The sequence below is a fragment of the Pelmatolapia mariae genome, linkage group LG23, assembly GCF_036321145.2.
Source record: "Pelmatolapia mariae isolate MD_Pm_ZW linkage group LG23, Pm_UMD_F_2, whole genome shotgun sequence".
Classification (NCBI taxonomy): Eukaryota; Metazoa; Chordata; class Actinopteri; order Cichliformes; family Cichlidae; genus Pelmatolapia; species Pelmatolapia mariae.
Genome location: NC_086246.1, coordinates 25,776,530 through 25,801,638, shown reverse-complemented (window position 1 = coordinate 25,801,638; position 25,109 = coordinate 25,776,530). Strand labels below are relative to the sequence as shown.

At 39.9% G+C, this 25,109-nt stretch overlaps 2 protein-coding genes across 5 annotated transcripts in view; both read right to left on the bottom strand.

Annotated features, from left to right (window-relative positions):
- Positions 1 to 10,148, bottom strand: part of ptprnb (protein tyrosine phosphatase receptor type Nb) — a 39,804-nt gene extending 29,656 nt beyond the window's left edge. For 3 of the 4 annotated variants that reach the window (XM_063466363.1, XM_063466364.1, XM_063466365.1), the window contains exon 1: positions 9,914 to 10,148. In XM_063466363.1, coding sequence (XP_063322433.1) covers positions 9,914 to 10,013 — 100 coding nt within the window. In that variant the 5' untranslated portion in view covers positions 10,014 to 10,148. The remainder of the gene's footprint in view (positions 1 to 9,913) is intronic. The other variant, XM_063466366.1, reaches the window with a different exon arrangement.
- A 1,116-nt stretch (positions 10,149 to 11,264) lies between these two features.
- dnpep (aspartyl aminopeptidase) lies at positions 11,265 to 24,686 on the bottom strand. The gene is made up of 15 exons (XM_063466165.1): positions 24,582 to 24,686; positions 24,125 to 24,215; positions 22,205 to 22,293; positions 21,118 to 21,231; positions 20,624 to 20,749; positions 19,610 to 19,734; positions 19,239 to 19,323; positions 18,814 to 18,921; positions 16,478 to 16,555; positions 15,979 to 16,059; positions 15,530 to 15,690; positions 15,330 to 15,369; positions 15,138 to 15,239; positions 14,059 to 14,226; positions 11,265 to 12,630 (listed from the first exon to the last, which is right to left on the bottom strand). The coding sequence occupies exons 1-15, from the start codon at positions 24,585 to 24,587 to the stop codon at positions 12,580 to 12,582; spliced, it is 1,425 nt and encodes a 474-aa protein (XP_063322235.1). The 5' UTR covers positions 24,588 to 24,686; the 3' UTR covers positions 11,265 to 12,579.
- Between the last annotated feature and the right edge of the window lie 423 nt (positions 24,687 to 25,109).

Here is a 25,109-nt window from a genome sequence, read left to right as displayed (position 1 = left end):
AGAAAAATGTCTTAATTTTGTTTCTGTTTATAGAAACAGGGACTAGGTAATATCTCGCCTCCATCTCTTATTATTCTGCTCGCTCACAGCCAATCTGTTTCTTTTTCATTAGAAGCAGAAATTTCTCTGTTTCATTTCGATCACTTTCTAGCTCGCTCTGAGGCTCAGCCATCGCTCTCTCCCTTTCACTGACGCATCATCTCTGTGGATTTCATCAGTGGCACAATAAACCAAAGAGGGGAAAAAAGAGCCTGCACCAACTCATCGATCGATTCTGACTTTTATTTTTCATCTCCTTTTTTATTTGTACTACTGCTGCTTCATATGGCTTAAAGAACTTGTGCTCCTTGTAGGTTAAGCAGTGAGAGTTGAGCCCCACCCATGGGCCGTTCAGCAGCATCTCCTGCCTGGAATCAGGAGGGTGGAGCCAAATGCGGGACACCAAAACCTCAGCAGCTTAATTACAAATGCAAACCAAATCGAAAGCACTGTACAAAACAGACAGATGAATAAAGTGACATAACATGAAGGCTAAACTAGAGTCAAGTGTGGAAAAACTGCAGGGCACTTATTTGGAAAACAGGTGGATGAACAATCTTTGATGGCAAGCATAGCAACTAGTGACGTAGCAACGTAAAAAGCTTCATGGCCAAGTAAGGCTTGTTCCCTCTTTATTCCATGACAAACTGAGGAAAGACCTGGATTAGTAGGTCACTGGAATTCTAGAAATGATGCCCAAAAAGCAGGAAGTAAGTAAGTAAATTTATTTAATAGCACCCTTTAAGATATCCCAAGGTGTTTTGGATCAAAATAAAATTAACAACAACAATAAAAGAAATAAATGTGGAATGAAATTTTACCCAAACACTATTTTAAAAAGGTGGAACTTCAGCTGCCTTTTGAGTTCACAGAGCTCACAGATCGTAGACTGGAGGGCAGAGGGTTTGAGAGAGTGGGGGCCACAAAATACAAAGGCTCTGTCACATTCTTCGGCTTTTAGGTAAGATTTGGGAATGGTAAATAAACGCTGATCAGAAGATGCTGGTGACATATTGTTGCAAAAGTTTGCTAATCTATATTTCGCCAGGCACATAACACCAGAAATTTGAGTTTAATTCTAAATTTAATGGGGAGCCAGCGCAGTGAGATCAGCAGAGATGTGACACGGGAACATTTGATCTGATGAGGAACCAAAGCTAGAGACACTCCAAGAAGGTTTGGTGAGTTCCAGTGGTCAAGGACGAGCATGAAAAACAATCTCCATCTCAGATTTAGATATAATAGGATGTCGAAATGTATCCCTGGTGGATGGGTTAAAATAAAAGGAGGGTGAACTCAGACTTCTAAGGACTTGGGTGGACCAGGCTTGCAATAAAGATCTCTATTTTATTCTCGTTAAACTGACATCCAGGATTTTATAAAATTCAAACAATTCAGTACAATTAAAACTTGATTAACACACTGAGGTTTAAAAAGTGATATAAAACAGAATATCATCAGCACAACAGTGATAAGAAATATCTGTAAATGATCTTGAAAGCTGATGTGAAGAAAGTAAATACAGTAAAAGAAAACAAAGGAAGACACGCACAAAGAGGTGTTCAAAAGGGTGCACCCGAACCTGCCTGACAGGTGAGATTTTATGGATTAGCTAGAACCCAGGAAACGTGGAGGCTTTCCAATTTTCCTCTCACATCACCCAAATATGCTGGTTATAAAGCATTTTTAAAAATCTGCAAAGCTGCTTTTTTACAGATTTAAGAAAAAGAAGCTCTGTGTCTCATTTACAGACAGAAAGCACTCATAGATTTTAAGGAGATTTTCTGCAGCTGAACTGATTTAGAAGCTGTGCCCCTGGAAAGCGTTTTAACCCACGGAGTCATAGAAACAGACTCTGCCATACGCTCTCCTGCATGATTCAGTTTCAGCAGAAAAGCCTGTCACACTCACAGTAGCACGTTTCTCCAGGGAAACAAACAAACAGCAAACTTCTCCCCTCAGCTCACATTAATTAAACAGAGTACATGCTGTGTAAAGTCGCCGTCTGGCTTTCTACCCTACATCACATAGTATCTCTCCTCCGAGGCCACATACAGCTCCGGCTCCATCTTGGCATCTGTACAGGAGCGCAGCCATCAGAACCAAAGCCCCTTTCTGATCAGCTAATTTCCAAAGAACACACTAGAAACCACACGGCTATCTGTGGTTTCCCTGGTGGGTGAGGACGAAATGCATTCATGTGAGTTTTGATCTAATCCACAAGAAATCATTTGCTCTCACATCTGGAAGCAACTCAAGAAAACAAACAACCATAGAAAACAACATCAAAACAACCCAGTTCAAATAATGATGGTTGGGGAAAACAGTATCACAGTGTCACAGTATGATGGCAGAAAACTGCACTGTAGATGGGCATCTCAGCAAACCATTCAACACTGATTAACCGCCGGCTGAATGTTTTTTCTCAATGTCTCATCTTCGTTTGAGAAAAAAGGTCCAAAATGTTAGAAAGGTGACGTTAATCTCTGTTGGACATAAAATGATCTTTTTATCAATTCAAGCAAAATAAAACAAAGCGTTCACACCTGTGAACAAGAAATCTCACAAAGAACTTACCCCTCTGAGCTTGAGGCCTATTTCTTCATTTCTGACTGACTGACACTGAACTACACCTAAAGTTTATAAAGGTGATTATAAATCGGAGACCTGTGAGGAAGATTCACTCTAACAGATGATCTTCTATAAACTGGTTCTTATATAGTGCCTTTTTACTCCACTGAGCACTCAAAGCACTCACTTGCCTCATTAGCACAATCATACAAGCACTTTTTTCTATGCGCGAATGCTTCTTATCCAACATTCACACACCAATGGATGCATCGGAGAGCAACTTGGGGTTAGTATCTTGCCCAAGGATATTAATTGGAAACTTGGCAGTAACATGATTGGCTATAAAAAGAGCATCTTAGAGAGGCAGAGTTTCTCAGAAGTAAAGATAGGCAGAGGTTCACAGATCTGCAAAAAACCCAAAACAAACAAAACAAAAACAAAAATCTTGGAGCAGGAAATTTTGGAGCAGTTTGCACATCTGGAAAGGCACCATCAATGCTGAAAGGTATAAACATATGCTCCCGTCCAGTCAATGTCTTTTTCAGAGAAGGCCTTACATATCTCACCAAGACAATGCTTAGCAACATACTAGATCTGTCACAGCGACATGGATTCATAGTAGAATTGACCTGCCTGCAGTCCAGCATAAACTGAGAATGTTTGGAGCATCATGAAATAAAAAGACTATGAGACCTAGGACTGTTGAGCAGCTAGAATCCTCTATTAGACAAGAATGGGACAACATTCCTCTCCCAAAAGTCCAGCAGCTGTTTCCCTGTCCCAACTTTATGAGATGCCATTAAATTAAAAAAAAAAAAGTCCTTATTTTGTTCTTAAAATTATACATTTTAAAAGTTTTCTGTGTTCTATTTTTAATAAAATATGGGTTCATGAGATTTTCAGTCACTGCATTTTTTTTTTTTTTTTTTTACATGTCACATGGCAGCCCAACTGTTTTGGAAACAGGTTTCTACGTTTCGTAGTTTCCCAGGGGCTTCTCTCCTTTAACCTATTCAGAATTGATATTAAAATTTTACTCACTTAAATTGGACTTAAATCTCAGCTTCAGCTTAAAGACTTTGACTTTTACTAAATTATGCTATAAATACTATAAGCATACTATAAATTTAACCAACCCTGGAGGTGTAAGGTGAGAACATGGCTCATCGTGGAGGGCATCGTAGTAATAATATTAATTTCAAAGCAGCAGTAATTAGAAAAATCAACACAAAAATGCGGCTTTGCCAAAACATCATATGAAAGGCTGTGGATCTACTGAACTCCAGCCTCTCATCACCATCGTCATCATCAGAGTGTCCATACTTTGCTTTTATTGTCCATTAGCCGGCTGTCAGACTGGATGAATTCAGTGTCGTTTTCATAATGGAGCTTCTGGCATTTGTGGCCGCTGCGGTGTGACTGTGAACTCGTCCTCTGCTCTGCAGGCTGACGGGGTGGGATATTTAAGGTGGAATGAGTCAGCCTGGATGAAGCAGAGCAAACCTGAGGGCTGCTGCTGACTGGCAGCAGTGGAAGCCGGGTTGAGACCCTTCTCGGCTCCGTCGACCTGTGAACTTTTACACCGGCTCGCACTGATCACTCTGACTGGAGCTCGCCACGCTGCATTTTAAAGGAAAGATTTACTGACAGTTTGAATAAAATCCAGTGAAAACAAGCAGAAAAATGCCTCCTTACAAGCAGGGTGTGTGAAACAAAACCTGGCTCATATAGTTGGAAGCAAAATTATTCAACCCCTACTGCATATTAGATTTATTGGTATAAATTACAATAATTGAGCTGTTTGTATGAATCCAATTACCTAAGAGTGGTTTAAATGTCTTTATTAAACCAATATTAAAAGGGTGGTTTTTCCCAAATTGAACATGATACTTTTACTGAATACTGCAGCCACAAAACTGCTTCAACCGACTTGACAAGTGTTATTAATCCTTTGCTGAGCTTCAACCTGCTCCAAACATGCTGGGTTGCCAGAACATCTATTGGCAGTGTTCCGTAGGAATTTCAGACCATTCCTCATTGGAAAAGGCTTCCAGTTCTGTCACATCCTTCTTCAAATCCAAAGCAGAGATTTTCTATACAAGATGTAAGTCATGCCTCCACAGTAGACACTCTGAAATATTCCAGGGCTTCATCTGCAACCAGGTCTTGATGGATTTCGAGGTAAGCTTGGGGTAAATCGACACTCGAGCTTGAGCTCTGATGGTGTGATGTTTTCTTCCAGAAACTCATGTTGGGTGTTACGTGACAGGAGCAAAGTGGCACTGAGCCAGCACCATGCTTCACTGCAGAGGGAAAGCTCTTCATTCTTCCTCTTTCCGATATACTGCAGAGACACACAAAGCTATTGCAACACTTCACTGGCTTATCCAGATGGTTCAGTTCAATTCAGTTTTCTTCATGTAGCACCAAATCACAACAGCAGTCACCTCAACACACTTTATATTGTAAGTTAAAGACCCTATAATACTAGAGTGAAAACCCCAACAATCAGATGACCTTCTATGAGCAAGCACTTGACGAGAGTGGAAAGAAAAAACTACCTTTTAACAGGAAGACATAGAGATCTTCAGCATGTAGTGAGCACCTTACTGTATGAACTGAAACCTGCTGCCACAGAGTCCAATTGAAAGGTTTTTTGTAGTAACGTGGAGGTTTTGGTGATCTGCCAGTGATAACTTCCTCTCTCTGCCTAATTTGGGTGGTGCAGCCACAGTAACTCTGACTTTAAGTCTGCAAACTATAATTCCAGCAGTATCTCTGAAAACATTCAGTGTCTTTGCTATTTTATTTCTGTTCTTGTTTGTGCAATGCACAGTTTTCTTCTAACTCTTTGAACCTCTTGTCTGTCAAATGCATATAGAAGTACATTTAATACCAATTTTAGATCTTTCGATCCATCCATCCTCTGCTGCTTATTCAGATCTGGATCATGGGGCTAACTATGTAAACAGAGATGCCACTCCCAAGCTACCTCCTACAGCTATTCTGGGGGGACACCGAAGCTTTATAATTAGGTGTAAATAATTAAAACCTTTACCACATGTGACTCTGCAGGAGTATATTTATGATGATCTGGCAGGTTTTCATTACAAGAATACCCTTTTTTGTTACAGTTATGAAGCTACAGAGCTAAAATAACTGCCATTGTTTACATTTTTAAATTACTAATAAAATGGAAGTAGAGTGAAAAATCTATCATCATGTTTATTTTCATACAGAGTACCTTTGTAATAATGTTGAAGTCCGGGCTCTGGGGAGGCCAATCCATGACTGATAGAGTTCCACTGTGTGTTTTTCTATCCAGGGATGATTTTACTGCATTGGCAGTGTGTTTGCGATCATTGTCAGGCTGAAAGATGAAGCTGTTGATAATCAGATGCTTTCCAGACGATGGATCAAAATCTCAAATCTCAAACTTGGATTCATCACCCCATCAGACTTGTTTCCACTGATTTTCCGTCCAGTTCTTGTGTAATTTTCATACCTCAGCCTTTTCTTCCTGTTTCCCTTCCATGAGAAAGCTTCCTGACAGTCGCCCTTCCACTGAGACCATTTCTGAAGATGCTTCAGTGAACAGTTATGTTTTCTAAGGACACATTCCTCACCATGCTGATATATGCCAGGTTTTCAGCTAATAGCTCTTTGGGAATCACATTGTTGATGCAAAAATACTATCTTATGTCAAACTAGGAAATGGGAACAAATTATTTTTTTGTGACAGGCTGCTAGTAACAAAGAATCTAAAGATACAATTTAAATGGTCTGTTATGTGTAGACACAACATTGGTTCATCCCTTGAGTTAAGAAGGTGCCAGTTAATACACGTATGCTACAACATACATATTACGTTTTCTTTTCTAAGTGAAGAAAGAGTCACTAACAACGATATTAAAATTTAAATTTAAATCATAGCTCATTGCCTCCATGCACAGCACCAGTCATCATTGTCTACAAACTTTTTAAAAAAAATCTATAAAACCACAACATAAATCCATCAACTCAACAGATCCCTTCAGGAGCATCACACACATTTAAGATCTCTGCAGGGGTATGTGTCATGAGTCAAACTGCATGATGTCCTTTTCCTGGATTATGAGAAGATAAATAAGCCTGCGGACGGTGAGATGAGAAAGGTTTAACATTCTGTGCTGCTCTCTGCCCGCGGTGCTCAAACACTGCGTCGTGTTTAGTGCATCAAAGAAACGGCGAGCTGTTGTAATTACAGCAAGCAGACGGAGCTGACGGAACTGATGGAGGGGTTGGTTATGAGTCATAACTGTCAGAATGAGCTGCTTTTAAAGCTGCTTTATGTACAGATTTTATTTACGGTTCAGCGTCTACCTGACCCAAATACTCCAGCACTAGTTTTGAAAATATTTGAATCGAGCTTTCGGTAGTTATTCGTTTGTGATCAGACACAAAGAGGCCTGAGCTCAGGAACCCCAAAATGCTCCTACAAGAGCACATTTCAAGGACTTGTTTTTGTTTGGAGCCAATTTATGGACATCTGTCTGTCTCTTAGAGGTGTCCATCATTTCTCTGGTCCTATTGAGTTTCTCAGTTGTTGACATCAGTGACGACAGATATGATAATGATTAAGTCAGAAACAACACGAAAAGCAGGCACTGAAGTGGAGGCGGGTTGCAAGGCGATTTGCAGTGACTGCACACAGGGTGAAGCAGCTTAACTGGCAGGTTTTTGAGTGGTTCTTAAATGAGAAGCACAGGAAGCAAGACTGGAACTTTGCATCATCCATCCATCCATCCCCACCTATTCAAAGTTGGATCGTGGTGGCAGCAGGCTAAGCAGCTATTTAATCTTTTTTTTTTTTCAGCAACACCTTCCACTTCCTCCTAAGGGGTCTTGGGGTATTCCCAGACTAGGTGAGATATATAATCTCCTCATCGAGGTCTGAGCTGTGCCTGGAAAACCTCCAAAAGGAGGCTCCCAAGAGGCATTATAATTAAATCCCAGAACCACCTACACTGACTGATTCTGACACAAGTAGTAAAGTAGCAGCCTGAGCTCCTCACCCTGCCTCTTAAGGGAAAACCCGGTGAGCCTATGAAGGGAGCTCATTTGAGCCTCAATCATTTGTATCCGTAGTCACCACTCAGAGCTCGTGACCATTGGTTATGGTAGGAGCGTAGATTGACCAGTAAATCTAAAAACAACACCCACGCCTGCATTACCACAGATGAAGCCCTAATCTACCTGTCAACCTCCACCCGTCCATCACTAATGAATATGGCACATACCATTAGCAGCAGATAATGGGTGCTGTCTCACACTCACAAATATAAAATATTACCACGCAAACTACAATAAATAAACACTCGGTTGATTTTACCCTCCCGTAACTGATAGAAGACGCTCGTGTCCAAACACGCCGACATACCGATGCTATTTCACTGTTTTTCACCACATTAGCACCACGCCAGCTAACATTAGGTTTTTTGCTAATTCCCAGATAGACACTGCTGTGTCATGCCTGTGAACGTGTTACTCAACCAAACAGTCAATAAACACGTTTTTTTCATTTATTCATTTTTCAACCAAAATGGTTTTCACCTCTAGTTTTACTTACCTATACTAACCCTGGTATGCACGACAAACTTCATCAGTAGCAATATTTAATTTAATAGTTATTTTATACTTTTACTGAAACTTTCCAGGGAAAATGCTACCTGGGCTACTTTTGCACTTATATTTAATTAGGCTGTGCCTGTGGGTATAATGCTGCTGGCACCTTGTTTCATTAGATTTATCCTTCAAATTAGGAAGTGGATCATCTATTTATTTATTTATTCCTGCCTTGTCCCCTCTGCTGCTGTAACAATGTGAATTTCTGAACTATGGGACTAATAAGGGCTATCTCATCTTATCTCATCTTATCTTATCTTATCTGCGTCAGTAGCTCATTGGAAAAGAAGGATGGAAAACATGTAATTATCACACATTTTCTTGAAATGTTGTTATATAATTTTGAGGCCACATATCGCTGCTCCTACTACGAATGACTACTTACTCGTGATGTCCACACAGGTTTGTTTCCATGTCCACAAACTGAATATAATCCCTGCCTTAAGCTCAGTCAGTAAAACTCTGGCTAAACAGAAAGCAGTAAAGAAAAATAGGATCTGCAGGCTCGCTTTAAATGGCTTCCTGTACGTTTATGCACATTACTGACTTCATAATGTCTGATCTAAAGTCCATAAATGCTTTTAAAGACATCATTTTCTTCATGAAGCGCATCTTTATAGACCACAGTGCAAACAGCCCGAGCACCTGCAGGTGCTGTAGTCTGGATATGAATGTTTCTAACTGCTGCTTTATTAGATTCATGCTCAGCTTAATAAAACAGGCAGCAAACGTCTTGTCCATTTGGCTCTTTTTAAGCTGCTCTGTTAGCAGACTGTGTGAACTCCTGCTGTTGCTATTTTTCACACTGTGGCAGTCACTCTACTTTGCATTTACAAGTCAGATGTTCGGCGTGGCCAAAACAAATTTCCACATAAAGACAATGAAGGGTGTTTTGATCCGGCTTTTAGCTCCTCTGGATTCTCATGGATCTTGCTGTGACCTCAGAGGGCCCCTGCATGAAAATAAGTCCCTGTCAGTTTCTACATCATCATCATGTTGGCTCCTTGTGAAGGCAAATTAACTGTGAACCAAAACAAACCAACCCAGCCCCCCCCCCCCCCCCCCTCTCTGCCTCTCCTGCTGCTGCTGTTGTTTTGGCTCTGTTTGTTTGTGATCAACAAAATGATTCATCTGAGCGCTCAGACACATCCGAGCAGACCCCTGGTCACAGTTTTTGCGTCACTCACGCAATTTAGCACCGAGGTAAACACCTCAGAGAAATGCAAACGGAAATGCAAGAACAGGCACTTCATGTGTTATTTCTATTCACTTTCTGCACTTTTTTTATGCAGGAGTGTCAAAGCTGAGCAAAACTCACTGAATCCAGATTATGTTCAACCGTATTTGAAAAACATCCAGTAGAGACAACGAGCAACTTTCACAAACCCCGCTGTGAATTTGAGTAAACGCCGATGAAAATATGTTTTACACTCTTTAAAAAATTTTGCAAAGAAAGTGAAACGTGAGCACAAAGTGCAGCGAGGCGGCTCAGTGCTGCGGTCACTAACAGCGGGGAGCTCCTCTTCGGGGAAATCGTGATTTACGCACCGCGCGTCGCAGGGTGGACAGATTCACTTTATTAAGAGGGAAGTGCATCTGTCTCCATCACATCGCATCAGATCCACGTCCACTCTCTTACCGTGTCGGGCGGCCGAGCACAGCCGACAAGAGGCGGTGAGGAGGAGGAGGCACAGAGCTGCCCAGAGCCGCGGTGACCGCATGGTACATCCAACATCCATCGGAGCGAGGAGGGGAGAGCCGCCGCCGCTGCTGCGCTTCTACCAGCTCTCCATGTCTGAGGAGAAGCTGCTGCTGGAGGAGGGATGGAGAGGAAGTGTGAGGCTGAGAGACAGAGACGCAGAGAGAGAGCGAGAGAGAGAGCGAAGAGGGATGGGTGGATATTCCTAGCCACAGGAGGCGCTAAACTGCAAAACTAAAGGAAACATCATTAAAAGCGTCATTAAATCCAGAGTTTAAGTAGAAACAGCAGACTTAAAACTGCAAGAGGTGTCCGTAATATTTATCTATTTAACTCAATTTTTAAGCTTGAATCGTTTTTTAAGCCGTGTTTTTTTGTTGTCGTCTTTTTTAAATGTCACCATAAGTGACCATATTTGGACAAGCAGGTGCAGTGCTACGTTATTAGCTAATGCTTGAAAGCTTGGTTAGCAAGGTGCCCACTCCACATCACATCTTCGATTTCCACGATCCTGCCTGACCTTCACAGCACTATTCACACACTCATCCTTCAGGGTTACCCCTACTTCTCTTTTCTTTGTACTATCAATCACATCACAAGTGATTGTTTTAAAATCATTTAATCAAGGGCTAAAGTTTCTATCCAGAGCTTTTAAGGCTCATTTGCAAAAATATGTGATCGGTTTTAAAGTTATCTGAGCCACTTGAGATGCTTAAGAGTTAGAAAAACACATAAATGCATAAACACTGAAAATATCCTCCTCTGTGTACCATGCATGTATTCGTTTGATCAAACTTGTTAAAATTATAAGTTTAAAAAGCTTTGAAAATTGTAATATTCAACAAAATGACAATAAAAACAACAAACGTATTCAATATGTTTTAACCAGCAGCCACAGTTCTTTCTAATTTCACTTATTTCAGTGTTCTTGCTTGTTTTTCACCTAATTTTTGTAATTTCAGGTGATTTATTTCGTTGAATTCCCCGACAGGATTGTAATCAACTTTCTAACAGAGCCCGTGAGACTAAAAGCAGGATTAAGGAGTGCCTTCTTCTTCTTGCTGCATCTCGATATGGCTCATAAGTCCTACTCATCCTGCCAAGACACTGTCCGGCACTTGGCAGCGCGGCACATCCAGCTCCTCGCTGCATTTTATTAAAACAGAGGAGGTGAAATTAAATTACTGCAGCCTCTCCTGCAGCATGAAACGTTCACATTTACCTCCACACCGTGTTTACCGACTCCACCAACAAGAAAATAATAAAAACAGGGCGAGACAGAAGGGATTTTAAACATTTTTTTTAAAGTTTCTTCTACACAATTTCATTTCATAAGAAAGACATGAGGTCTTGAAGTAGTGCAGCTTTTTCGTCCGATATAATCGAACACAATAATTACAGCAAGATCAGATTTAAAACCTAGAATCATCCATACACAAGAAAAGACATTTTTATAAAAGGATTCAACCCACTCTCACTCCCACTCGATCACCTCAGAATCAGCTCATTTTATATAAAGTACAGTAACTTCAGTATATTTAATGTTACAGGCCCCTCGAAGTGCATCATCCGCATTATTTTTCCAGCATTTTTGATCTGTTCAAATTTCACAAGAACATATACACATTTAAGCTCTGCTCAAAACTGCAACAGAGCCAAATATACACCCAAAATCCAGTATCCCTGGAAAGCTCCAAATTTAAATTGGTGACAAACATAACATGTAAACATGGTCAGGTGAGTCTGAGGTACAGGTGGGAACATCTGGTTCATATTTGGTTGATTTTATATCGCTAAGAGAGCACCACTGATCTCGATGCACTGAAAGTTAATTTGTCGCATTATTATATTTCTAAATCATTATACACAACATGTGAACTTCATGCGTCTCTCTTGGCATGTCAAAGTGTTCTTGGGCAAGACACTGAATCTCAAACTGCTCCCACACAGTACTGGAGTGTAAGTGTGTGAGATGGTGAAAAAGTGCTTAAAGGGGAGAGAATAAACCAAAGTATGAATGTGGCTCAGAGTGTTAAAAGTTATTTCAACTGCAGAAGGAATCACGACTAGAAGATAAGCCTGGTATCCAAATGTAAGGAAAAAGGAGACTTTTCATATCCTAGAACTTCTTTTTTAACAGTCCGCCTGTCACGCATGGTGATAATGTCCCTTGAAAGTTTACCCAAAGCGCACATTTGAAAGTTTTCTCCAGCGAATCATCAGAAAACAGATCAATAGAAACAAGATTTACTCTTCAGATTTACACCCACTCAAAGTGCCACAAACTGATTTGGCTGCAGTTTTTAAAAAACAATTTAAATGTGCTTTTCAGCCCTGATAACATCATGTGTACTTGAAGCTATGAAAGATCCAAAACACTAAAATACTGGTTGAATTTTGCCTGGTTTCATTAAATATACTAAAGTCACTATACTTTAGTTGATTCTGAGGGGGTCAGGTGATTTTAAAAGATACGTTTTTTTGGCATTTAAATCACAAACAAAGCACTGCAGATTTGCAGAAGATTTTAAAATAATGCAGTGGTTCACTGAGAATGAAATGTCTGTATAATCCTTTATTCCCGATCAGCTGTGGCTGTCCCAGCTCTAGTCAACGACCAGCGTGCTCCTCACGGTGGGAAACAACTCGAAGAAACCCTGAAGAAGCGAGAAGAAGCAGAAAACAGGAAGTGACAGCAAAGTTTAATATCACTAAGATTTTTTAAAGTAGATGAAAAAGCACAATAATAGGTAAAAATATAACCTAAAAAACCAAAAAAACAAGCAGAACCATCCAGAGCTCACAGACCCGAGAAGTCAGTAAAAAAAAGAAAAAAATTTCTGTCTGTGATTTGTTAATGCCAGCAATGAGATCACTTCATTTGATTCTTATGCCACAGCTGGACGGTTCAAACCTGACATACTCTGACTAGAACTGTGACAAACGGATATTTGCGTTGTCAGCTCAGGCGCTCATGACTATTTTTCCTCAATAATTTAGGAGTTGACAAGTAAACATACATTAGTAAAACACCATGGAGGTTCTCAAAATATTAACAATGTAAAGAGGAATGTAAGTTTATAAAATGTTCAACAATTGGCTTATACAGGCTTAAAAATGACTGAACAGCCCCCAGATTGAGAGCCTTGGTTTGAACAGACAGAAAGATAAAACATAAGCATAAAGCGCTTTTCCAAACTCAAATAAACAACAGCAAATAAAACATGGCATAATTAATAAAAAAAGGTTTAAATCAATTTAATAAAATATGTAGCCTGTGCGGTGTAGCGAGGATGGTGGCGATGTGGTGTTTTGTTTCAATTGAGTTAGCAGAGATGGATGGGCAGCGGCTCGAGCAGAGTCCAAACATGATGAGTCGAAAGCATGGAAGACTTTTTCAAGATAGTAAGATTCATATAAAAATTAGAGATGATGCTTAACATTTAGTTGAGCATCATCTGCATAACAGAAATGTTTTCACAGGCCATTAAACGTTGTTATTATTATACTGGTTTGTAGGTTATTTGACAGAATTCAAGTATATATATATATATATATATATATATAGAACATAAAACGGGACCAAGGACTAAGCCTTGGGGAACTCCACATGAGAGGTGGCTGAGGATGAGGAAAATTCTGTCTTTACAAGATAAAGGGATCTGTTTGATAAGCAGGAGCAAGGCAAGAGATGTCTCCATTAAACAAAAACAACTGTTTTTAACTGTGTTAAAGTTTATTTAAGCAACTTTAAAAAGTAGCTGCAGACCTTCAACAAAGTACTTAAACAATGATAAGAACAATTAAAGTCAGTTGTGTTTTACCATGTAACCATCACTTTTGGTATTTATACTTCATTAATCACACCATTTATAGAAAACATAAATTTACATGGACATGAATTAGGGGAGACACACAAATTTTACCTAAGCAACAAAGAATGTTTGGATCAAACTGCTGATGAAGCTGTCAGCTCTTGCAGGAAATGCGAACTTTATGAAGCTATTACGTGTGTGAATTCAAAAGTAAAACCAGCTGGTCTATTAATTAGCTCTACATAATTCACACCTAATTTGATCTGTTACCTTGAAAAGGGTGGTGCTCTGTAGAACACTGGATGTACAACACATCTCCCTGATGGAGTGCATGGAGAGCTGCGGGGAGCCGATGTCCACCACGGGGATGCCGAGACGGGCCGCCAGGATGGGACCGATGGTGGTTCCACAGGGGCTGTCGTTACGGACCATCACGTCCTACAAGAAGACCAACAGGAACTCTCAGACTATTAAGTTAGAGTAAAAATAAAAACTGCCTCTAGTGGGTATTAATGGCACTGCAGGTCTAGGAGCAAGGAAAGGTGAAACGAGTTACACTATATATAACAGCAAAGTGCAGTAATAACGCTCATGAATTGAAATGAGAATAGTGTAAAAAAATTTGGTGTGACCACCTTTATTCTTCAGCACAGTCTGAATTCTCTTACTCAAGATTTCTTGTCATTTCTTTAAGTAATCGATAGTTTTATATTCCTGCCAAGTCTTCTTTTGTCCTCCAATTCTCCAGTTTCCTCAGATTTTTTTAGTGTGTCCTTATATGTCAAGTTTCAGCTAATAGCTCTTTGGGAATCACCTTGTTGGTACAAAAATATTATTTTATGTCTGTCAAACTGTGTTAACTTTGGTATTTCATAGATTCAAATAAAGAAAGGAGAACAAATGATGTGCTTTTGTGACAGGCTGCTTGTAACAGATTGCCTAAAGACACAATTTAAACTCGGTCCTTTACCCAGTGGTCCTTTTGTCTTATTATTTTACAAATACCTTCCACTTCAATAAAATGACATTCTTGGGTCGATCCATTTGTAACATTTTATTTTATTGTTTAAATCGAACCTGATGCTGCCACATAGTCTCTTCCTCACAGTGAGGAATACAGCTTATTAACGTAACACTAGTATCCATTGGTATCAGTACTGGAACTGGAGAAGCTGGATCTTTGCAACTAATTCCAGGACATAACATGTAAATCTGGAAATGTGCTTTAAGCTAAGTTCTTCATGAATTACAGTGACATAAACGCCGCCGTTTTAATTCCTGTTTCTTAACTTTTACTGCAAACAGTCTTCTACAATCACACAAATGCCATCACTCAGTTCTCAATTTACCTGCAGCGGCACGTTGACCTGGCTGGCGACCTCTCTGACAACGGAGGCGGTGACAGCCGTAGTTGCGTAACGCTGGTTGCTGTTGAACTTGATTACCGGGCCCTGAAACAAAAGAAAAAATAAAAAAATCACACAGGAAATCAACCACCTGGTGAGTCTCCTAAACTTTAAATAGCAATTAAATTGACTCACCTTGTGAAAAGCCGGCCGGTGGTTCTCCTCATGTTTCTCCCTGAAAGGAAACAAAATTAAAAACATATCAAACTAGAATACAAATGAAGACGGGTGATTACAGGTTTTATCTGATCTTAATGATCTAAAACGCCTTCTCTTTCTCGAATGACCGTTTAGTGCAAATGTCTGAGAGCACGTGATCTCATGCTGATACTGACTGGTAGTTGGGGTGCACGGCGTGCGCCATGTCAGCGCTGATCATGAAGGAGAGCGGCGCCGCCTGCTGGAAGGCGGTGAGGTTGGAGGGGGAGGAGGCGAGGCGGCTGAGAATGAGCTCTGTCAGGTTGGACTGAGCGCCCTGAGCGCTCTCTGATCCCACCTACAGGAAACAGGCCACACTGTAAAAAATACACCCAGTTTGTTTCACCTGCAGGCGATGACGTCATTCTTCATCGCTCTGCTGGTTGTTTTCATGTTTTCTCACGTGAGATATCCGGAGCAAACAGCAGCTTCGCATCATCTCAGAATCACCTGCAGAGGAGCTTTTAATTATTATTATTATTACTATTTAATTATGAGACACTAAAGCTGCTGTTTGCCTGCTTCTCTGGTATCCTGGCTGCCCCAGACTGGCCCATTCTCCTCTCTAAAAGCTTGGTGGACTCACCTCCTCGTTGTCGTACAGAGTGATCATACGGACGTTGGGATCTTTAGCCAGAGAGTCTGCTGTGCAGGACTCCATCAGCCCCTGAGCAAGAAAGAGGAAGTGAGGACTGAGAAACGTGGCTCGGTGTGATTAAAAACCTCCGTCTGCTTTGTGAGATATGTGAAAACATTTGGGAGAGTCTTTGTGAGGAAGAAATTAGCACGAGTTCATTTAACTGAATCCCAGCTTAATGCCAGTTATTTACATTTTCATGCAGAGCATTCAAATGTTAAAGCTTTTAAAGTAAATCTTTCCATTATTTTTAAACTAAACAACAGAACAAAACACAAAACTATAAATAAACTGAAAATATACATATAAATGTTTTTTTCAAGCTCAGGGGAGGCAGTAGGAACAAAATGAAAGACACAAGAAGAAAAAGAGAAATAAATCCTTTTTCTTTTTCTGGCCTGGTAGTAAAAGTGAAATTGTGCTTGCAGCAGGTGGAAAAGCGACTGACCCGCAGGGCGCAGTAGCAGCTGTGCAGGTTGTCCAGACGAGGAGAGTAAATGAACTCCTCGTAAACGCCTCCTAAAGCCTGCAGAGACAAGAGAGGGTTAGGGTCACGTTTTGTTACTAGACTTACAGAACATAAACGGTCAGATTTAAAAAAAAAACTTTAAACTCTGTTCAATCTCATATACATAACTCACACTGGTGTGGCATTTTTATATTCTTTATGTGGATATACTTCATTTAGAGCTGTGTACACAGTCATCAGTGCTTAAACAGCTTTTTTAATGATTAAAGAGCACAAGAACAGAAGGTGACCTGTTATTGAGAGAAAAATAAACTAATGGTGCCAATATAAGAGAGAAATATATAAATAAATATCACTAATAATGAAATAAAACAAGGATGTTTCCGGAACATTATGTTTCCTCTAATTTATCCTCCTGGAGCATTTTTGTTTCCATTACAAAGACTCTGTAAGTACCATCATAACTCTCCACTGTTTCAAATATAGTCACCAACGCTGTACAGATTTTACTCCAGCAAGTAGTCCCTATCAAACATACCTGGAATAAGTGAGCAGAATGAGAGTCTGCCCTTTTGACCCTCTTTCATAAAACTGTTGAGGAGTTTCTTTTAAACCGAGGCTGGAAGTCTCACAGAGTCCTCGAGGTGAAAAACAGAGTGTGAGGAGAAGCTCCTGTATGCCTTATAGTGTGTTTGAATCTGGAAGACTGCTTTCTCTCATCTGATCAATATCACTAAAATTAGAAATCCTGTCTCAGAGTGATGCTGAAAAAACATAATTGGTACATTTGTTACTTCATTGTAACATCTTATCATTATGAAGCTGTTCTAAAAGCTCTCTGAAAAGCCTCCGGTTGATCCCAAACACATCAAAGAACTGAATTTAAAGTCCTTCTCCTCACACACACCACTCTGAAAAAGCCTCGAGTCCCCATCGTTTCTTTACATTTTGCTTCCAGACTTTGCTGTAATTTTGAAAGTGCTCGTAAGCGACAATTCTCCCAACTTTCTGAAGGTCTTTCAAAGTGTTTCTTTGGACAGTGGCTGCTTTTTCAGTCCAGTCGTTGTACCTAACCATTTTTAGTTAATCCTTAACGCTGACCTATGAATCATTCAAGCATGAAAAAGCTACCTTACTCAATTATCAACTTAGCAAAGAACCAATTTTGAATTGTATCTTCATGCAAAAAAACACAATTTGTTCCCATTTCTTTAGTTGAATCTATGAAAAATCACAAACACAATACAGTTTGACAGACATAAAATAGTATTTTTTCACCAGAGAGGTGATTCCCAAAGAGCGGTTAGCTGAAAACTTGGTGTCTCTCAGCATGGTGTGCAATGTGTCCTTAAAAAAAATTGAGGGACCCGGACAAGTGGAGGACAAAAAAAAAAAGAAAAAAAAAAAGAAGTGGCATATTTCTGCATGCTTCAATAAATTGCTGCGCGTATTTCATACGTTCTTAGCAAAAATATAAAGATATGAGGGGTGACTCAAGACTTTTGCACAGTACTGTACTAATCCCTGAATAATCAGAGCCCATCATTTCTTGTCTAAACTGTATCACATCAACAGAGTGCACTTCGCTCTCAGACTGCAGGCTTACTTGTAGTTCCTGGATATTTAAAAGTAGAATGGGAGGCAGAGGCTTCAGCTTTTAGGCCCCTCTTCTCTGGAATAAGCTCCCAGTTTCTCCCCAGACACCATTTCTACTTTTAAGATTAGGCTTACGCTTAAAAGCTTCCCTCTCTCTCTATTGGTAGGTCTTTACAGTATGAAGCACACTGCTGAGAACCGCTGCTCTAAAAACTATACTCAAATTAATCTAACTTACTAGAATAAAATCAGGGCCATAGAAGCTCCATCTCAACTTGTTGTATTCACACATCTGAAATGAAACCTGACATAAGATGTTTTAGAGTTTTAGTCGCTTTAAGTTTCTCTGAAATGCCTGCAGAGTCAATCTGAGCTAACTGTGCAGACATCGCTGTCCTTCCTTTGTTGTGACAGATACTTAAGCCTACTAAATAATGCAATTGATGGCATTTTCAAGCTAAATCTTGAGTGTGCCCAAGCCTCAGTCTGCCTTCATTTATCAGTTCGTCCACATTTCCCTTCATGCTGGTTCTTCTTGGCAGCCAAACACATGATCATTTTGGATCTACTGACCTGATTCAAACAAACTCTGCATGTGTTTGTCTTGGATTCTTTGCCAGCTGTCATAAAACTGATTAAACTAAAGACATCGGCCGACCTCCTGGGATCATCACTGCATTGAAAGTGACAGGAAGTCAATGGTTTACTCGCGGACTCACCGCAGGCTGCGTGTCAGCCAGACACAGCTCAAAGTCCAGCAGAGCTTCTGGCTCGACTCCCAGCTCCGAGCACAGCACCTTCACCAGCGCTGGGTGGTGTTTCTCCGCCTGAGGAGGGGACACAAAGCACAACGCAGCATCTTTAAGACTCATGTTTGTGATGTCAGCTGAAAGGACGCAGTTTATCTTTAGCTTTTAGACACCAAATCAGATAGATTATCTTTTCTTATTCCAGAGATTACTCAGGCCTCAAAATGATCTAAATATTCTGCATTTCCCAGCTTATGTAGGCCAAGATATCTCAGCATTTTAAGGTATCTGAAAGTTTCATTTAAGAGCTTTTAATACCAATTTTTTACCCAAATTTTGGATGAATGAATGTAACCCCATTCAGGGCTTTTTACAGATCTGTAGGTTGGGGTTACCGTGCTGGCAGCAGAGGAGGCGTCTCCAGAGGACGCCGAGCCTGTCTCCAGTTCCTCCTGGACGGCAGTGGCGATGATGGGCACACTGAGACAGATGAAACATACTGACTATAAACCAAAGCTCATCTCAAAGTCACATCAATGATGAACTAAAAATACTCTGACAACAAGAAAAGGCAATGACACACAGGCTTCCCTGCCTATCTATGACATCACGCAGATCCAAGGGTAGAATAGAAGCCCGAAATAAAGTGCTCACAGGGATTAGGTTTTATTATTTGTGCCTGTGTCCATGCTTAATATGAGCTTCCACTGTAACAAATTCAATAAAAGTGGTGCATTTCATAGAAGTGTTGCGCTTAGTAACTGACAGGTGGTTCTCCTTGTTGGGCCCGAAGGAGTCGTTGATGTCCCGCTGCAGGTGGATGGCCAGGTGAGGGATCCTGAGCAGAGGCCTGGAGACGTGAACAAGTCGATTCACCAGCTTCCCGCCACTCTGAAGTAAAAAATATGGAGTTTCCATCACATCAAAAGCGCATTACATAAACTAACTGTGGGCCACATTTAGCTCGGAAAACAGGATCCCAGTTTACGGATCTACATTGGCCAGAAAATAATTAACAAATCAAAGTTGAACAGGGATTCCTGCATGCACACATTAAGAGGAAATCAACAGTATGGATCATGTAATCAGAAACAGTTGTGAATATGTCACTGTTGTCAAAGCTCCTACTGATTGTTATATTGTTTTTTTTCCTCAACGGACTAAACAGAAGATGATCCCACGCTGCTTCAATAATGCAGGCTCTGGAGGCCGATCCATGACTGATAGTGTTCCACTGTGTGTTTTCTTTTTCTAAGGTCTTTGAAAAAGGTATTGCCTGTCTGAATTGTCTGAATCATGCAGCTGCGTTTTTGTGATGTTTTGCTGTAAAAAGCGATTCAACTACTCAGTCATTTAAATGGGTTTACTGTTGTGTCACAGTCTGGCTCGAGCTGACAGCTGTAGGCGAGACATTTAGCCTCTCGTCCTCAGTGGTGTGCTCGATAAATGTCATCAAAAAAGCAGCACCGAAGTTTGACATTTTATAGAGGAATGGGTCAAAGCTGATGGTCAGGCTCCGCATAGAAAGCAAACCAGTTTCCTGATTAGAAAGAAAATGGCTTCATGTTTTTGCTCATAAATTTACACATATTTTATTTTACAGAAAAATAGCTACATATTTATATCATATTTAAGACCAAAACCTTACAATTGAGCCTTACAATTAATTTCACATTTCTGTATGTTATATTCTGTACAGCTTTAGAAAAAACAAAACAAAACCAGACAGCACAGATTTAATAGTAAGCCACAGAAGTAAACATAAAAACAATCACGCTACCTTGACCATAACGCGGCCTGCGATGGTGAGATCACGGTCGAACCAGGTGTTCCAGATTCCGCCGCCGTAGCACTCCACGCCGACCTGCAGGCAGCCCTGCTTGGTCCTCTTAGACCTCGGCTTCACCTGGAAGCACAAACACAATCAATAATCTCATAATCAATAAATACACACAATCATGATTTTTCTTCCCTTCTTTTGGTACAAAGAATTTGGATGAGGTTGCCTCAGTTTTCAGATTATTCTAAGACCTTAAAATGACTAAAACTAAACAATGTTTGTTTTCCAGACAGACGCAGCATTTCCTTTGGCGTCCACACTCCTAAACATCAGAGGAAGAAGCTGATAGTAAAATAAAAACCATTCCTCATGACTCTCGGCATCGGCTCAGCTTCACTCTCCTCATGTTTCAGCTCCTCCCCGCTATGGTTTGGCTTCGCATCCAGAGTGGAAGCAAAGAGCTGATACAGGTGAATGAGTGGGCGGAGTCTCACCCTGAGGCAGGGGCTGTCTGTGTGGGCGCCGATCATTGAGAAGCCGTTTCCCGGCAGGTAGCGTCCACCCACTGCAAAGGCAATGAGGCTGGAGAAGTTCCTGGTCACAAAGTACTGCAGAGAGAAGACGGGAAAGACGGCACATTTAGCACCATTATGGTCTCCCTTGAAGCAAGACTGCTAAACACAGCCAAGTCCACCAATCAGAAACAACCTGCTTGTGATTGGTAGATTCAAATGGAGAGAGCCAATGGAAAACTATTTAAACAGTAGTTAACCTAACACGCATGTCTTTGCACTATAGGAGAAAACCTACAGATGCACATTTTTCAAAATAAAAGCTTCTGTTAGAAAGCTATTATGATAGGAAGCCATCATGAAATTCAGGCGTATGCAGATAAATTAAATGCCCCCACATTATTATAACTTAACAGAAATCTCAAACACATTTTCAAAATAATGTGTTCTTATTCTTTTTCAAAATAAAAAATTCCGTTAGTTACAGTAACTTGTCAGGATGTGAAATGAATGTCAGATATTCAAAGCAAAAGACCCTCAGCTGTTATAGAAATTCACCAGAATATCATAAAGGGTCATTTTTTCCTAAATAAAGGTCCCCAGTTACTTTTGGGAAATTATGAGGACATTCAGACATGCAAAACTTTGAAAATTAAACCCTTTGATTGTTGCAGAAAATGAATAAAATTATAGAAATTCACCAGGATAATTTTCCTTCATATTAAAAGTCTACCTGACATACACATAACACACAAGGTAAAGGACTTCAGGATGTTAAAATACACGTTCAATTTTCAAAATAAAAGACCCTTAACTGTTATAGAAATTTACCAGGATACTTTAAAGGGTCTCTTTTTCCCAAAACAAAATCTAATGTCAGCTTTTCAAAACAAATGCCCCTAGACGTTTACAGACATTTATCATGATACTTCCAAAATAAAAGCCCTTGGTTAGTTAGTGAACATGGTCAGATTTTCCAAATAAAAATTCTGAAATTTCAGCATATACAGTTGAGAGTGCAATCTTGTACAAACCATTTAGATTTCCATTCTACTACTTTTTACCCCACCTTGCTGGCTGGCTTGATGTCCCACTGCTCCGTCTCCTTGAGCTCGATGAACCCAGCCTCCAGCAGATGTCGGCGACATTCTTCAACCACTGCAGGGCGAGAAAGCAGAGGAAACATGAAGTTTATTTGGTTTTGTTAAAGTCAAACTGATCTTTGCAGTCTGACTACATGCCTTACTGTCAGTGCTGGGCGTTGTTTGTCATGATTACTTTTCAACGCTGACAAAAGTACTGAGACAACAGAGTCTGAGTTTTAGAGACCTCACTGTCACATTTAATTACTCCTCAGTAAATCAATGGGAGCTATCTTCTACTTTTCAGTTGTTTTTCAAACTAGTGAAAACTCAGATTTTGTTAAGCCTAAAATGAGGTAGAGATGAGTTTCAGAGCAAAGACATGACTTTTAAGTGTCTATCTCTTCTCAACCAAGTGTGCGAAAGCTAATTAAAAGATGCTACCAATTCAATAATTAAATTACCAAAATAAACCAAAAAAAGTGCAAAACTTTATTACCTTTTGCACTTTATTCCTGTTAAGGAACTGAAAAATTATTTTAATTCTTTGGTTCTTTATTTGTTGTTGGGGACAGAGTTCAGAGGGCAAAGGTTGTAGACATGATGAAATATCTGTTCCATCTCAATCTTATCTCTCTGGCTCAAAGGTGATCTGAACTGCATCTCAGCTGGTTAATGCTGAAACATGAGAACCCGTTTATGCTCCGATTACAGCAGAGAGACACTCGCCATCTTTCCTATCAAACTCAACCTGCTGCCTTCTCTTCACTGATTCTCACTGGTTTTAAAGCACAAAAGCAACAAACTGTCAGCATAAAAAACAGGTGTCAAATTTAAAATTACACCACAAAGAAAAGAGTGGCACAACCTGGACTCCTATAATGCATGTGTCATATACAACATACTGAACTGGTTGGTATGTGACTGGACCTGCTTTACTGAAGTTGTTCTACTTTCAGCTGCTTGTTAAACGAACTTTATTAAATGAGAAAACTTTCTCTTTAGAGTCAGAAAATAAACCTCAGTTTCCAGCTGTACATTTATTATAAGAGCAATGGTAAATTCAAATAACTGCTTAATTTTTCAATAATTTCAATAAAAATAATTTTCAATAATAATTTCAATAGATTTTTGTTAATTTAATGGTGTTTTTTCTTTTTTACCTGTTTAAGTATTTTCCATGTATTTGTTTCAGTTTTCTCTTTTGTAAATTTACCAGTTCTTTCTCAGAATTTTCCCCTTTTTTAATTTTGCCAATTTTCTTGTAAATGTCTTTTTTTTTCCTCATGAATTTGTAGGAGGATTTTTTTTCTAATGCATTTTTTTATTTTTTTTTCCATCTTGCTAGAATTTTATTTATATCTTTTCTTATGAATTACAAGTTTTTCCTTGTAAATTTGGTAGTTTTTTCCCTCATAAATGGGTGGCAATGTTTACCACATGCACATTTTTTGTGTAAATTTGCAATATTAATCTTGAAATTTCCAAATTTCTTTTCCTCAAATCTTTAGCCACCTCATCCAGCTCCTTCTTTTTTTCCAGTTATTCATTTACCTTCTGTGGCTCTAATGTACTGCCAATATAAATATGCGAGTAAGACTACAACAGCCATGCACCAGTAACAGTTGGACTTTTTCTTATTATGCTTACTATGTACTAAACATGGTCGCCGAATTAAAAGCCTGCTTCTGACAACACGGAGAAAGTTTGCAATAATACTTTAGCTCATATAAACGGGTGCTGAGCTTCAACGGGACTTTAAATTCAAAGATTTATGAACGGAGTTTGGTTCGGTACAGTTTGGAACTTGAAAAAAAAAACATTCAACGCTGCCATGTACGTAAGTTCCGTATGACACAGATTTTATTACATCTGAAGGGATGAATCCAGAGTTTTGCAGACTTTACCGTGATACGGAGACACTCCTCTGTTGACAAACTGCAGAAACTCTTTGGCTGCTGACTGCACGGCCTCTTTGGAGCTCTTCATGATCAGCGACTAAAGGGGAAAAAGTATAAAAAGTGTGAAAACTGTGCGCAATAAAGAACAACTTGATCACAGTAAACGAGACAGCGAAGCTAGCAAGATCTTAGTAATCATGACAAACAGCTAGCAAGAGCCAGATACCGGTGCCTAATTTCAACTTCGGACTGTAAGTTGAGTTCTTATGTAGGATCTGTTTTTGTCCGATAATGGAACTAACTGTATTTTGCTAGCTAACCTAATCAGGACACCCCGAGCTTTCAACGTCTTCTTCGTCACTCTTTTTTATTTTTCTTTCGCGACTAAAGTCAACACAGTTGCAAGTGAGGAAGCACCGCCTCCACGTGACGGATCCACAGTAATCATTGTTATGGCACTTACCTGCATTAACCGGACTTTGATATTCTGAAAAGGTACAAAGAAGACGAGCAGCGGCAGATTAGCTGACAGCGGCGGAGAAAGGAGCAGAGTCACAAACAGCGCAGCAGCGACACCCAGCGGCCAGGAGGCGCAATGGAACAGTTCACTCTCACAGGACTCTGCTTTCAGGCTAATTCCTTCATTTAATTATTAATATCAGTCATTACACTTTATACTGGGTCACTTTTATGATATATTTTACTTTATCATACCCTGAATGGAAATTTTTAGGTACACTTTGCTAGTACCAAATTGGAGCCACTTTTTTGCCTTTGGAGCTGCTTCAATGCTTCATAGCATAGATTCAACAAGGTGCTAAAAACATGACAGCATCACACAGATGCTGCAGATTTGTCAGCTGCACATCCATGATGACAATGTTTTGTTCCACCACATACCACAAGTGCTCTATTGTTGACTGTGGAGGTTATTTTAGTACAGTTAGCTCATGTTCAAGAAACTAGTTTGACATGATTTAAGCTTTGTGAC

Coding starts and splice junctions, on each gene's coding strand:
- dnpep (XM_063466165.1), bottom strand. Junction 16,556..18,813: donor TGGCTGACACGCAGCCTGCG/GTGAGTCCGCGA, acceptor TTGTCTCTGCAG/GCTTTAGGAGGCGTTTACGA. Junction 15,240..15,329: donor ACCGGCCGGCTTTTCACAAG/GTGAGTCAATTT, acceptor CTTTTGTTTCAG/GGCCCGGTAATCAAGTTCAA.